The sequence below is a fragment of the Vespa crabro genome, chromosome 2 (genome assembly GCF_910589235.1).
Source record: "Vespa crabro chromosome 2, iyVesCrab1.2, whole genome shotgun sequence".
NCBI classification, from domain to species: Eukaryota; Metazoa; Arthropoda; class Insecta; order Hymenoptera; family Vespidae; genus Vespa; species Vespa crabro.
Window position 1 is genome coordinate 10,514,906 of NC_060956.1, and position 15,674 is coordinate 10,530,579.

A 15,674-nucleotide genomic window follows, 5' to 3' on the forward strand; every position below is an offset into this window, starting at 1 on the left:
ATATGACCATATAAAGTTTTATTATTATTATTTTTTTTTTTATTATTATTATTATTTTAACAATTAAACGTTTTTCTAAAAACGTTACAATAAACATTTTGTAACACAAACATATTTGAGCAATATTTTGTTTAATATTTACTTCGTCGTTTACCATGAATATTCATCATTACTACCGATTAGCATTCCGTACATCATTTCATTTCACAAGAAGGACGTTCACCATCGTTATAATACGACGCAAAGTCATTCATAAGAAGCATCCACGAAACGTTATCGCGCACGTTGTTATTCACTTCAACGAAGTTGCGATATTTTCCTGATAGTTTCGTTAATATTAGATTGAGAAAACAGTATTTTGTGGAAAGGAACAAAAATATTTAGGAAAACTTATGAACGCTGAAAGATTTCGACATTCGTATGATTTAAGTATTCGTAGCAAAGGTATACACATTTTCTCGAACGTTTGGAAAATTATTGAAGAAAGATAAACTTCTGACAGGCAAGCTTGCAATGGTCGAACATTCTTCTATTTCCGGCGAATTTAGATAAGACTCGTATCCTGTCCGTATTTCTATCATTGTTTTAGCTCTTTTATATATATATGTACTTGTTCGAGTGTTCAGTAACTCCAAAAAAATTACTCATATCAAATATTTGAAAAATGTAATAATAAATGATTTAAATTATAAACATATATCCTGATCCTATATAATAATAATAATAATAATTTTATTAAGAAAGATCGTAAACATTATGTCCGATTAAACGTAGCAGATAAAATATATACAGAGAACGTACATTTTTCTAACATGAAAAGAATTTTATAATATTAAGAGAACGAGAAAACGATGAAATTTATATCAACGGTCTAATAAAAGTGAAAAATAACATGACTTACGTTTTCCGGCTGTGACGATCGCCTCTGCCGCGGCACACAGAAGAGCGGCACGCCGCTTTCCCTCTTCCTCTCCAATATAGCGACTTCCCGTTTTCTTTGCACAAAAAAACGAGGATCACCTTCCTTTTCGGTTTCCTGTTTTTCTTCTTTTTTGTCACACGGTAGGAAATAACAACGAGTAATAGGAACAGCAAATGTTAGAACTAAAATGATAACTCACAAAGGTTCACCTATCATCGATATATCTTAAGTATCTTAAGAATTATCTTGATCCTTAATGTTCTCTTCTTCGTTTGCCAAAGGACGTAGAAAAAGGGACAAACTTGGAAAACATGACTTCGACGACTCGGAGTGTTCGACGTCACGATATCGACGACGCATCGATTCCTCGTAACTCGATCCCTTCGCTTCTTTTCTCCCTACCCTTGCTTATCTTTTTCTTCGTTTCTTTAAGATGGTGTGCTGCCTTCTTTCGATACGAGAGTGCGCGCGCGAGCACACATACATAACACACACAGGATAAATAGGGGGACAGAGAGAGAGAGAGAGAGAGAGAGAGAGAGAGAGAGAGACGAACACAGGTAGAAAAAGAAAGAGAGAGAGAGGAAGAGAGAGAAAAGAGAGAGAGAGAGAGAGAGAAGGAAACAGAACAAGATCTAGCTTTGTTTACCTCTTCTTCGCTTAACGAACTCTCTTCGCGTAAAGAACAGTGACACGTTGCGGAAAAAAAGAGAGAGAGATATAGAGAAAAAAAATAAAGAATTTCACGAGGAGTACATTCGTTGTTCGTATAGAAACACAATGTGCGTATCCGTGGGACGACGACGAGGTAGAGGGTTCGTCAACCCGGACGTGATCACTCGACTCACTCGTAGCAGATCGAGGACTTTCGGTAACGGTTATCCCGATTTCCGATCTGATCCGACTCGTTTCTTTCAAGAAAAAGACGATGAAATAAGAATTAAATGAAACACTGTTATAATGCGATATTGCGTTATACACGGTATTGGTTAATAAATATAATTAATATAAAAATGTATTTTACACGAGAACGAATTCTGTTTGGGAAAAAGGAAAGCAAACAGAAACAATGCTAACAGGTTACGCTCCGGAGAACGACTGAGGCGCCCCATTGCTCACTCTTTCGCGGAGACTCTCCCACTCTGTTTGACTAGTCACTATCCCTACCACCAGGACTGAGGAACGCGTGCCGACGCGCGAGTCTACTTAGATCTAAAGGATCGATATCGATGCCATATACTACATCTATCTTTTTATTTCTTTTTTAAATAGTTTATGTTTTGTAGATTTAGACAAACGAATTCTTTAGTGTAATATTAAATATTCTTTTGTAGTAAGGTATGAATAAATTTGTGTACATATATATATATATGTAATTTGTATATATATATATATATATATATATATATATATGTAATGTATTATTTAAATTTATTATTTATTGATTTATTGATATATTTGATTTTTGACTATACATTATTTCAATTTAAGTACAATTAGTCAAAAAAATCTCCGTACACCGTACTAAAATTTTCTTAATGTTGTCTATTTCCAATCAAAATGTAAATATAAATAATTTTTACACTAATATATTCAGAAATATAATATTTATTATTAATGAAAAATACAAAAACAATACATTTATTTATCGACAAGTAAAATAAAGAAAAAAACAAATAACAAAAATAAGGTTAAAAAAGTTTCCGTGCATATAATTTTATTAATCGTAATATTTTAAATTATTTGGTTCACTTTTCACTTTAATTACTTCTTGTAATCTTTTTGGTATCGTGTCAACTAATTTTTCAGTCACACTATGTAATTCCATAGGGTTCATATCGAGTGATTGACGGGGTATGTGAAGTTGCTTCGGAACATTATAAAATATCCATTCCTTTATTTTTTTTGCAGTATGTCAGTTTTTTGATCGTTATATTGTTGAAAGATAAACAGTCCTTCTAGATTTTATTTCATTGTACTACTACTTAAATTTTCTTTCAAAATATTTAAGGTAGACATTTTGATTTATAATTTCGTTAATAAATGTTAAATTTCCAACTTCCGCTATATTCATGTACCCCCAAACTATCATGCAACCACCTCCATGTTTAATTGTTGGACTTAAATTTTTACATTCCAATTATGTATTTGTTTTTCTTCAGGCTTTAGTGTATCCGTTTGAAGTAAAAATGTTAAATTTACATTCATCACTGAATATAACATTATTCCAGAAGTTTTTATCTTTGTTAATATGCGAATTTGCAAATTCCAAACGTTTACGTTTATTAGTTGCATTTATGAAAAGTTTTCTTATGGCTATACGGTCATTGTAACAGCTTTCCTAAATATATTTTGAACAGTTTCAGGCACTACTTTAATATTATAATCAGTTTCAATCATATCTACCAATTTTGGAGCACTTGTACACATTTCACATTTTATTGTCCGTGAAATAGCACATTTATGATGTGCTTCTAATTTTTGAAGTCTTTCTTTTCGTCATCGATTTTGCAGTGATCCAGTTTTTTTTATCTATCAAGAACGTACTGTACAGAAGAGTGCGATTTTTTTACAATTTGATCAATTTTTCTTAATGTTGTATCTTCTTCTCTTAATTTTACAATTAACTTGCGAATTGCCATCGCTATTTCCATTTTTGGGAAAATGTTATCATGTATAATCTTTTCTGCCAGACGAGAAACTAACTTGTATTTGACTTTGAAATATTTTGGAACAGTGTTTGGAACACTTAGTCTTGTTTGTAAAAATCTTGCTGAATTTACGATATTAAATTATTAAATTCAGTTTTGTACGCAGACTTTTCTAATATTATTTTTGTTATGTTTGTCTTTTTCTTCATTTTATTTGTTGATAAATAAATATAATGTTTTTTCTTTTTCATTAATAATAAATGTTATATAACTGAATATACTGGAATAAAAATTATTTATTTATTTATTTATTAACATCCCGTTAAAAACACTGTTAAAAAAATTTTAGTACGATGTACGAAGACTTTTTTGACTAACTGTATATGCAAAGTGAATCGTATAACGTAACTACTTTATTTATTATAATTGTTAAATGGATTTCTCTATAAATAATACGAAATCTATAGTGATTTTTAATTATTATCATTATATAATTCACCCTTTATGTTTTGATTTTATTAATATCGATACCCTTATAACATTAATTAAATAAAACGTAATGATGTTTAAACATTTAATACACAATCTATTTCTATAGAAATTTTTAATAACAAAATATTATTTTAACTATTAAATAACTATTAAAAAGGCAATTATTATAATGAATTTCTTTTTTACAAAATTTAATTAATACACATTTATGAACAACGGAACATTGTCCCTACATATTTTTTACGTCTTCCCGATATCCTTTTATCTCAGAACTTTAAGAATTAGTTTTTAATGCGTGTCTTTCTTGATATTGAGAGATGCGGGCTTGCAGAGTTCGTTCTTTAGAAAACTACGCGTGTGGTATGAGTACGAGACGGGTAAGAGATATGATCTGCTTTGCTCTCCTGCAGCACGAGGTCCCGCATTACTTGCGTATCTCGATTTCAAACCTTCTGTCCTATATGTCACGCAACTAACCACACTAATTAGTCCATTATCATTGTCATCAGTAACAGCGACTCATCGTATCTCTTTATATAATAAGTACTGTTCTTGGCACGTTCACGAGTACGCTTTTCGTGATCCAGCTTATCTCGACAAAGAACATCTCATAATCATACATGCATAATCGTTATATTTATATTTCATAATTTTTAAAGAAACGGACGTAATATCCATGTTAAAAAGTTCTAACACAATTCAAGAACGAAATAGTGATCATACGATCCCATTGTACTCATTTAGGTATGAGTATTAATGTAACAATAAAATTATCTTGCTGATATTTTTTTTTATTATTCAAGAACTTACAAATGCCTATTATATTCGTTTGAGTACATATGTTTTTCTAAATTACATTAATGAATTTAAAAAAAAATAAATAAATAAATTCATGTGATAAACTAATGTTATTTTACTAGTATATTACAAAATATTTCAAAATTGAGAAAAAAATATTAGTATATTAAAAAATATTCCGAAATTTAGAAAGAAAATGAGATCGTATGGATTAAAAGATACTACGGTATTCTAAAGGGTATAATGGATATCTAATGAAAGATCTCTGTTAAACAGTTCAATTACAATTCGAAATATTGTAAAAATTACAACTTTTATTGTAATAAATATTCAAATAAATTTCGATATCTTCATCGGGAATATAAATCAAGAAATATCTTCTAAGCATAAACAGAGGGGACAATACTAATTAAAAATTATATGAAAAAGTGAAGGAAATGTCTACTAAAAAGTTCAAATACATTTCAATAAAAATACTAAAAAAAAATTTGTAACTCTTTTCCATTATTACTAATACTGAAGAAAATTACAATATCTTTATTAAAATCATAAAATCTATTTTTTTGGTGCTAAATACTTTTGACATATTGGTCACGCATCCGCAGAATATTTTACTTATTTATAATATACAGTGACGGCCATATACTTACGTATAATTAACAAAATCAAAGTTATTTTTGCTGTATATTTGCACATTTAATAGTTCAACAAAAATCAGTTTTGTTTTGTGCAATTTCCTAGCATACTTAATGAAAGAAAAAAACATGGTTTTTGAATTTACTAGATTCATGTAAGAATAATTAACAAGGTTCATGTATTTTTTGTTGAATATTTACTTGTAGATACGTACTTACGTACATATAGAAATATCTATTTTCACAAGTAATTTTAATTTATGATAATAATAACCTACTTACCATTAATATTTAGTAGCTAAACTTTTGTTTTTAAGAAGAGCAATATACCTGCGTGAAATAAATTCGATAAGTCGAATGCATCGAGTAATTAGTATCAAACCCTAAACTTCTTCTATTCTGGCATATAATTCGTTAATATTTTTTGGTTTCTATTTTTTCACATGCTTATCCACATCAATCCATAATATGTCTATAAGATTTAAATTCGGAGATTGTGCTGGTCACCTCATCGCATTAATATTTTGTTCATTTAAAAATGTCTTTATTATACGTGCGGTTTGTTTAGTATCATTATCCGCTTGATAAATCTAATCTTTCGGCATGTACTCTTCGATAAACGGAATTAATTGATCTTTTACTATATTTAGGTATGTAAACTTGTCCATTATTCCTTCGATTCGATGAATAGAGCCTGTGCCGTTCATAATCATAGCAGTCCATACCAGTACCGATTCATCATCATCACCTTTTATAGTTGGTTTTAGACAATTTTTTAGGTATTCTTCGCTTATAAGACGTCTAATATACATTTTCCCATCAGATTCAAACCTATTAAACTTAGATTCGTAGGTGAATACAACTTTTGACTACTGTTGGGGCATCCGATTAAGATATTTCGCGAAAGCGATTCTAGTTGGCCGATTTTTTCTGATATGAATGGGATTTTTTCTCGCAATGCGTCCATTTAATTGAAATTCATCTTTGTTAAACAGTTCCCGAACACTTATTTGTGTATTCAAGTTGGTGGATATTTCCTTGTGAATATCGATAGCAGTTTTAAATCTATCAGCTTCAGATAATTGATGAATTTTCATATCGGTTTTTCGAAATCTTGCTTTGCGAGGTAGGTTATCTGAAGTTTCCTGATGTTTAATATATTTTATAGCTTGGTGACATGCCATAACTGATAGTCCAAGTTCTTTAGATATCTTCCGATACAATTTTCCATTTTTACGAAGATGTTCTACTAATCGTCATTGTTCTGGTGTAATATTCTTACATTTACTCATCACGGTGATTTTATCAAACGTGAACTATTCAAAATTTCAATAAACATTGATAGATACTATTTAAATTCCCAACATCCTGCTTTAAATACGTAAGCTCTCAGTATACGTAAGTGACTGTTACGAAATTATTCCAATAATTCGGAATACAATATTTAAAAATAACTTCATTTCTTGAAATTCATAAAACCCCGGTCTTTGGTATATTCTTAAGGGTCGGAACTTTTTAGAAATAAACAATCGAATCAGCTACATGTATTCCAAAGAAAAATATAAACGTTTTAAAGTTAAAATATGAAGTATACGTAAGTATATAGAAGCCACTGTATATATTTAAGATGTATTTCAGCATTGAATAATTTTAATAGGTCCAGACTTCTTGTTAATTTCTTGAATTTTCTTGTTATTTCAATGTAATTATATATAGAAATGTGTATTATATATAGAAATATATTCATAGAATGTAAAAAAAATCTCATAATCTTTTGAATTATTTTAAACCGTTAATGCCATATCGTACTACAATTTTAAATGCACTTGTGCTTATAAATGACCTCTTCAGCTTTTAGTTATTTTTTTTTTCAAAAATATGTAATGCAGATAGCATCCATATTTCTTTCTTATCATTCCATTTCAATGTTAATGAAATGTCTGTGTTTTTGAAACTTATTTCTTCTTTCTTTAATTTCTTCGACATTTTCGATAATCCCTTTCTATGTTTCCTCACCGTTCCACATGCATAAGTTCTTTAATTATGCAACGCAATGTATAAAGCAAAATTTATGAATCAGTTATGGATATATAATATATGATTTTTTTCAATGTGTGACTCAGTTATGGATATATAATAACATGATTTTTTTCCGATGTATGACTGTTATAACAATATATCTTTCTATTTCCAATACTGAATGATGCTTTACAATATTTTTAAAAGCTCTTGTATAAATAATCATGTTCAGGGTATACACAGATTGGTAATTATATAATACAATTATATAATACAAACCAGTATCTTCTAGATTATATGAATGGAATGAAATAAATAAATGGTACATTTTTAGATAAATCTTATCTAATAGATAAATGGTAATTTCTAGATAAATGTTATGTATTGTTTATAAAATAGTTTTCCTTTATGCGTTTTTTATTAATCGACATTAATCAGTATTCTTTGGTATTAAGTTCTTTTACGAGTGTAATGTATCAACTTTTTGTTTTCTTCAGTTTTGCCAACCTGAATTTTAAATTATAAATTTATGACCTATTGAACTTAAATCATGATTTGTCTAATTTATTATGCTTATTTCAGTATATCGATTATCATCTTAAATGATACTGATAAAACGAACATTTTTTGTTTAAATGTTCTCTACTTTATGAAATAAACAAGTTATCTAATGGTACATTTTTATATTATTCATGCTGACCATTACAGACTCACATTAAATTACTCCCAATCTTTACTATCACTTTTTAAATATGCAGTACATCTATTATAAACCAACTTTTTCTTTGCTTTTATTCAATTGAACTTTTCATTTGCTTTAAAAACCTTTCGTAAATAGAGAAAAATATTTTCACAAGCACTTTATTTGTAATTATTGCAAAATTAATAAGAAAATTATTTATTAGATGTATCTTTAATACTTACACACGATTATATAACGCTTGCAATGTTTAATTTCATGAACATTTATTGTATACGCATTATCAAAAAGGTTAAACAAAACTTTTGAATTTAATTCGGAAAGGTATCTACTAGTTGTTAATTTAAAAGAGATAAGAAACACGCGAAGATGTTGTTTAGCAACACTATTTTAGTTGTCCACGACACACCTACATGGACGAAGCCAACTAAAGTAAAACGGCAGCGTGCGCTGACCATGTTTAATTTCACTAAAACGCAAAGTGAGTAATAAACTGATCTAAACGTATGTTCTGGCTTATAGTATTACTATTTACCGTGCGTGGGTGTCCAGTGTGGGTGTGTCAGTGGACACGATAGGATAAAGTACATATGGATAAACATAAACCTTTCTGCTTCTTTCTATTCAAACTTTAAAATTTAGGAATTTGTATGGACGAATAGAAACGATTTAAGAATATATTCTAAATCTTAAGATTTGAAGAAAAAAAAATAAGAAATCCCATTTAAATTTTAAACATTTATGGTTATATGAAGGCTAATTTTCTATCAAGGCAAAAAAATAAAATCTCTTTTAAAAAATCACATCAAAGTAGAAATAACGATACCTATCTAATCAGATGAACGTATTGACAGGCACTGTTAGGGTTTCGTCATTGAATTCTTACACGAGAGTAATCTAATCTAAAATTGGCCTTATACAAGCTAATTAAATTAGGAAACGAATGTATATTAGACGAGGAAGATAAATATTCTCTCATATATATCTCCCTATAGTTTCGAGTCGGGTGATCATATTTTACATTGATTAGGTTTAACAATATATTTATAGATTTGAAAAGATCTTTTGAAAAATATATATCACGTATTTTATTAATATAATTCACGAACTTATTAATAAGGAATACTATTTTCCTCATTTATGTTTTCAATTATATCATTTTGGATATCATTGGAAGAAATTAGAGATTCAAGATCATCTTTCGTATTATTTTTCATTATATTAAAGATAGGTATTGGTCTTCCTCTGCGTAAAGCTCTTTCGATCTTTTGAACTATCTCAATTTCTAGATAATGACTAATAAAATTGATTACTTTGCAATCTTCATGGCTGCCTATCCTTCCAACCCTACCACATCTGAAAACCAAGAAAATATTTTCCATACGTTATGGAATCGTAAAAATGAACTAAACAATCCTTACCGATGAATATAATCAGAAGTATCCAATGGAAAATCATAATTCAATATATGTCGGACCATGAAAGTGTCCAATCCTCTAGATCCAATATTTGTAGCTGATAATATATTAACTTTTCCAATTTTGAATTCTTTGTATTTTCCTTGTCTAACTGTTAAAGGCATATTACCATTCAAATGTACATTATCAATACCACATTCATGTAAGAACATACTAATCCAGTCACAAGTAGCATTATTATTACTGAATATGATTATTGGTTCTTTAGATTTAATTTTTGGTTTTATATATTTTAATAATTCGTACGGTTTTTGACTTGATCCCAATCTCATAAATTTCTGTGATACTAAAACATGATGTAATTTTTCTGAAACTATTTGAGTCAGAGAATTGACCTAAAATTGGATGTATCCATTACATTACAAACTAGTTATACTTTTTATAAATATAACAATTTTCATTCTCATATATTATTAATAAAACTTACATTTACTATGTCTCCTAAAACTTCAGAAATTCTTTGGGGCATTGTAGCGGAAGCTAATGTCAATTGAGTATTCTTAGGCATTCCATTCTCATCTATTACTTGTTGATAACCAATCTATATTATGGTAAAAAAAAGATTATTACTGTTTCTTCTGTAAAATCATATATAAAATATGTTATTTATACACACCTTTAACCTATTCATAAATATTTTAAGTTTTCCTTCAAATGTGTCATGAAATAATGCATCTGCTTCGTCTAGAACAATATGTTTGACACAATTTAATTTATAAAGTCCAAAAGTGGATAATTTACTGATAACTCCAAAACTGGCTACAACAAGATCAACATCATTTAATGGTAAGCGTAATACCATTCTTTTTGTTTTACCACCTGTCAAAATTTTTGTTGAAATATTAAGATCTTTTGATAACTTTTTTGCCTCTACCTAGTAAATAAATATATATTAATATTAACTATAAACCCTTAAATAATATGGATAAATATATGAAAACAACAAACCCCTATTTGAACAGCTAATTCTCGGGTTGGTGTTATAATTAATCCTAATGGAGAATTAAACGGTCTTTGTAACAATGATTTCCAATTTAAAATTTGATTTATTAGAGGAACAAGATACGCTAACGTTTTGCCACATCCAGTTTCAGCAGCTAATACAGTATTTTGACCATCTAAAATTTTTGGTATAGCACGTTCCTGAATTTCCAACAACTTTATAAATCCTAATTCCTGCAATTTCTTATACAACGAAGGGCATAAATCATAATTCTCAAAAGTAGACTCTACGATAGCTTGATCAGATTTTAATTCATGTTCCTAAAAAGTAACTTTTGTTAAACATGTCTTTTAAGAATATAATGTCATATAGGAATACTTAAACAAATGATACAAACTGAATATACATGAAAATAATCCCCTTTAGCTTTTGAATGGTGCCATCCTTTACTAGCTATTGGTATTTCTTCGTATTGTGAATAAGTTTGACCTTTGTAGAAATTAAATATCGGGCGTTTACACACGATTATTGGCTTTTTCATATTTATTTGGTCGTGAGTTAACGTTTCGTTTTCGACTTTACATTTCTTAAAACGTTTGGTACTAACTCTTTTCTAAATCCAATAAAAATAAATAAATATTTAAGAAATATAAAGAATATATAAAGAAAATATACCGATTCAAAAGAAACATAACCTATTCGAAAACCATGCTAGTTGAAAATAACTTACTCCATATTTCCGTAAATTTATAATCGACACACCTGAATCCTGATAACATAATTTACAAAATCGAAGAAGCATTTTAGGCCGTTTTGCTTTACAATCCTATCCTGTTTAGAAAAATTAAAAAGTTGTACACATTAAGATAATTCATAACCTCTCGCTCGAAGCATGTGTGACTTCAGCGACAGGTATGGACAAAATATGAACTGCAAACGCAAACGGGAAACACTGTTCCCATCATTATGCGTCTATCGTATCAGTCTACAAGCTTTTATAAGTTGTATCTCACTCACACGTAATGTAACGATTTTTTATTAGTGAGTTAAAATAGAAAGTGTTAGTAGATTGTGAACTTACACTTCTCATTCTCTATTTAACAAAAAATGTATATTTTTTTTTTAATAGTGGCGTGTCTGTCACAGTAATCCATGATAGATACGATGTAGCATCAGTATGCATTTATTTTACGATATAAATGCATAAAAAATAATAAATATAATTAATACGAAAATTAGTGAAACCATGAAAACAAACAATTTTGGAAATTTTACTTTATAGATAGTGTGGAAATGAACTAATGTTTTGATTTTTATAAAAATAATATATAATATATATGTTCACTAATTATTATTTTTCATCAAATAACGACAAAATCTTGTTTTTTGTCTTTTCTACAAAATCTTGATTTTAGTCACAAATTTATATATTTTATATATATTTATCCACAGAATTCTAATATATTCATTTATTTATTTGTGTAAATATTATTAGCAATATATAATGATAGTACTTTAATGATTAATCAGAATTTGATTGAAGAAATTTTGGAAATACACTAAAATATGCAGCCATTGGATAGTACTTAATACATCGCAAGTAATACCGAGCCAGATCTCACTACGTGGAAGTTGCTGCATCTAAAGACACGCGGGCTATGACTCTAAAATACGCGATATCGGAGTGATATGTCAGTTACTGAGAAGTCAGGTCACAATGCTAACTGGAGGAGGGTAAGTCTCCGTTTTAGGATATCTAAACCGTTGCAACATCGGTAGATTCAATTACTATTATTAAGTACGACGGGTCGTGCTTTCTGAATTTCGAACAATAAAACTAAGTTTATGGTAGGACTTTTAATCGCGTCCGCGAATGTTAAAATAACGGTAATTTTACTTTAAAAGCCGCATTCTTGGGGTGATATGAGCTTATCGAGAATTCAGATTCCCAATGCTATCTGGAAGATGGTCAGTCTCGGCCGCTTACGGATTACAGGACTTTCGCAATATCCGTAGCTTTATGCACTATTTTTGAAGACTAATTTTCTATTCGAAATTTTGAATAACAAAACTAGTCCACAATAGAACTAGTCCGGACATGTTATTCTCATTGTTGCGAAGAAAAGAAGAGGAAAAAGAAAAAGAAAAAGAAAAAGAAAAAGAGAAAAAAAAGAAGAGAAAAGGAAAGAAGAGAAGGGAAAAGAAAAGAAAAGAAGGGAAAAGGAGAGAAAAGAAGGAGTAGAAGAGAAGGAAATAAAGAGAAGAAGAGAAACCGAAACAAGCCCGCCGAATGGTTTGCACTCATGGACCCATCCGAAAAAAACTAGAATAATTAATCTAGAATAATTGGTTAAACTATTAGATGCATTTCAATAAATAGAGATGACTGTATATTTGCTGAATATACAAAAATCGTCTTTATTAAGTACGTTTGACCGTATTTTCATTATATAACTCCCGGCCTAAGCTTAGTCCCAATCATGCCTACCCATGCGAGTATCATACCTAGTCTACCAAAAATACTTGACATATTTTATTACTCGATATATTCCGGAAATTATATTGAATTAATTCTATCAAAAATGAAGAATTTTTAAATTTTAATAGCATCGCTGTGAAAAGTGAAGAGCATGATATATATGATACTCATATTTAAATATGTTTATTCTGTGCAGTTCCAGTGTTCTCCACATTTGCCATTTCTTATTCGTCTTGTGATTTTAGAAAGTGCATTATGTACCCCATTATTCAGTACAGTTTCAGTGATTCCTACAATTGCTATATCTTATATATTTCGTGACTGTGACTTTAAACATAATTTTATAGAAATAAAAAATATACTATTTATGTAAGATGAAAGTATGACTTTAATTTAACTTTAAAACAAAGAAAAGTAAAAAATGTATGAGACTCGACTTCAATAATGAAAATGCAAATATTAAATAATTCTACTCGCGTATGCGGGACAAAGTTGAGACGAAGACGGAATATTATGTCGTTCGAATTTTTTAAATCTACCTCTACACTCATCGCCATAAAAACATTTTGAATATTAATATGATAAAATTAAAAAATGACTAAGAGCCATTCTTGAGAAATTTTGATGAATCTTCGAAAATAACTCAATAGCTTGTAGTTGTCTTGAACTATAGTTTGCGGCTGCCTTTTCGGCATATAGTCTCTTCTTTGCTTTGTGCCCTTATCTAGGTGATCATTATTCAAAAAGTGTAATATCGAAATTTGATTCCAGGTTCCAAGATATCGAAGGAAACTTTAATTTTAATATACCTAGAGAGCAAAAACTTTATCTTTTTGAATAGAAATGGATTATTATCTTTTCGAGAGATACCTATTCGCAGTATAAGAAAAACGGAGATTAGTATATTAATTTCTGAAAATCTTGAACTAAAAATTGATTAACTTATTTAGCCTACGAGCTGTGATTCTACAAGTCTCTTTTTCTTTTATCAATGAATCTACTCGACTTTTTTCATTCAAAAGTAATAACTTTATCGAGACTTTTCTTTTGTCAACAAAATTGATTAAATATTTAATTAGTTTTGATTGAAAAAATATAATGACAAATATTCGGACGCTCTTTCTTACAAGTGATTACTTTAATTATTAGAAAAAAAAAAATCGTTTCAATTTCGCTTGTAATCCAGAGACTATCCATTACGAATGTCCTTTTGTTCATTCTTTATTAGAACTCGTTGATATCGATTTTTTACTATTTCCGCGAGAGAAAAATATTTAAAATTACACTGAAATATTCAATTTAGAAATAATTATAAACGCGTATGAAACAAGAGAAATCTATCCTGATCTAATATAAATAAATCAAAAAATAAGAAAACATTCACGAGTAAATCTGCGAAGACATTTACTCGTGCTCAGTCAATGATTTTCTATAAATTAATTACAACCAAACAGTCGTGCCAATTCGGATCTTTTATCCTAGAAATGATTGAGTGATTGTAGGAATTTAAAAATTCCACTTAGTACTTAAGAAGTGCTGCGATGACTCCAAAAAATTCATCTGCTATTAGGTCGTTATTGATAGTTGATGATTCGTATGTGGTTGAAAATGAAATAGATCGACATTGAAGTTGGATGAGATCTTTTTCAGTGATGCACTGACTCTAATTTATTAACAAATAGTCATTGAATTTACTTCACAAAATTCTATTATCTTTTATAAATACAGTTTATGTGATTGTTATAAGAGCAAAACAATTTGCGAACAAACATTGACTCTAATGATTGCATTGCACGCAGTCGATGTAAAAACATAACTTGTTTAAATTGAAAAATTCAAACGAACAAACTACTTCTACTTCATGATATTTTTATTTTAGCGATTGCATCATTGCTTTGCATGCGATTGCAATGATATCTTGAAACAGAAAAATAAAAATAAAATTATTAGTATCACTTATAATGAGAAACTGCTATATTGCTATAATTATTGAAGAAATGTATGACATAAAAATATATTTACTTTATGACTCCGTTGATATTTGCAGGAAAAACATCCTGAGAAAGAGCTTTTATGTTTATTCGTCGGAATTCAAAAAAATACTGATCCAGTAATCGTCAAAATTAGTCAACAATCCATATTTTTTTACATTACATAACCAACGACTGTGAGATCAAAATTTTTAAGTATTGAAATTTTAAATTAAGATTATTTAAAATTTTTCATGTCCTATTGTTTAAATATTAGTTAGTTATACTTCACGCACGTTTCAAATTATTCATATAATTCTAAAATAATCGAAAGTATGATTAATTTAAGCTTATCCGTTTGCAATAAGAGTACTTAGATTTGTCGAAATCCAAAATAAAACTGTTTCGATAATAGAAAATGTCAGTGAGAATTTCATTTCTGTTGACGTAAACAAGCATTGAAAAAGTTTCTTTATTTTATTATTCTTTTATATTAAATTGATATTACATAATTATTTATAACCATTTAAATAGGTATCAGGCTTTATTATGAAAAAACAAATTCTTTTTCTTTATTATTGAAATTT

The 15,674-nt window shown here is 28.8% G+C and overlaps 2 protein-coding genes across 3 annotated transcripts in view; both read right to left on the reverse strand.

Annotated features, from left to right (window-relative positions):
* LOC124421754 (signal-induced proliferation-associated 1-like protein 2) overlaps positions 1 to 2,007 on the reverse strand; it is a 76,361-nt gene extending 74,354 nt beyond the window's left edge. Inside the window, exons 1-2 of one of the 2 annotated variants that reach the window (XM_046957333.1) lie at positions 1,122 to 2,007; positions 902 to 995 (exon numbers count right to left, since the gene is read on the reverse strand). In XM_046957333.1, the coding sequence (XP_046813289.1) occupies positions 902 to 995; positions 1,122 to 1,138 (111 nt within the window). In that variant the 5' untranslated portion in view covers positions 1,139 to 2,007. Of the gene's footprint in view, positions 1 to 901 lie in introns of both variants that reach the window. The other variant, XM_046957334.1, reaches the window with a different exon arrangement.
* Positions 2,008 to 9,266: 7,259 nt separating this feature from the next.
* LOC124421552 (probable ATP-dependent RNA helicase DDX28) lies at positions 9,267 to 11,581 on the reverse strand. The gene is made up of 7 exons (XM_046956843.1): positions 11,369 to 11,581; positions 11,036 to 11,251; positions 10,644 to 10,958; positions 10,312 to 10,569; positions 10,123 to 10,236; positions 9,639 to 10,030; positions 9,267 to 9,573 (listed from the first exon to the last, which is right to left on the reverse strand). Exons 1-7 carry the CDS (start codon positions 11,438 to 11,440, stop codon positions 9,330 to 9,332), a joined length of 1,611 nt encoding a protein of 536 aa, XP_046812799.1. The 5' UTR covers positions 11,441 to 11,581; the 3' UTR covers positions 9,267 to 9,329.
* Positions 11,582 to 15,674: the final 4,093 nt, after the last annotated feature.

What these genes read in the sequence shown, in the direction of transcription:
- LOC124421552 (XM_046956843.1), bottom strand. Translation starts at nt 11,440, where the DNA reads ATGCTTCTTCGATTTTGTAAATTATGTTATCAGGATTCAGGTGTGTCG. An exon ending in TAAATTTACGGAAATATGGA is followed by an intron (nt 11,252 to 11,368) that starts GTAAGTTATTTT and finishes TATTGGATTTAG; the next exon opens with AAAAGAGTTAGTACCAAACG. An exon ending in TTTTAGGAGACATAGTAAAT is followed by an intron (nt 10,031 to 10,122) that starts GTAAGTTTTATT and finishes ATCCAATTTTAG; the next exon opens with GTCAATTCTCTGACTCAAAT.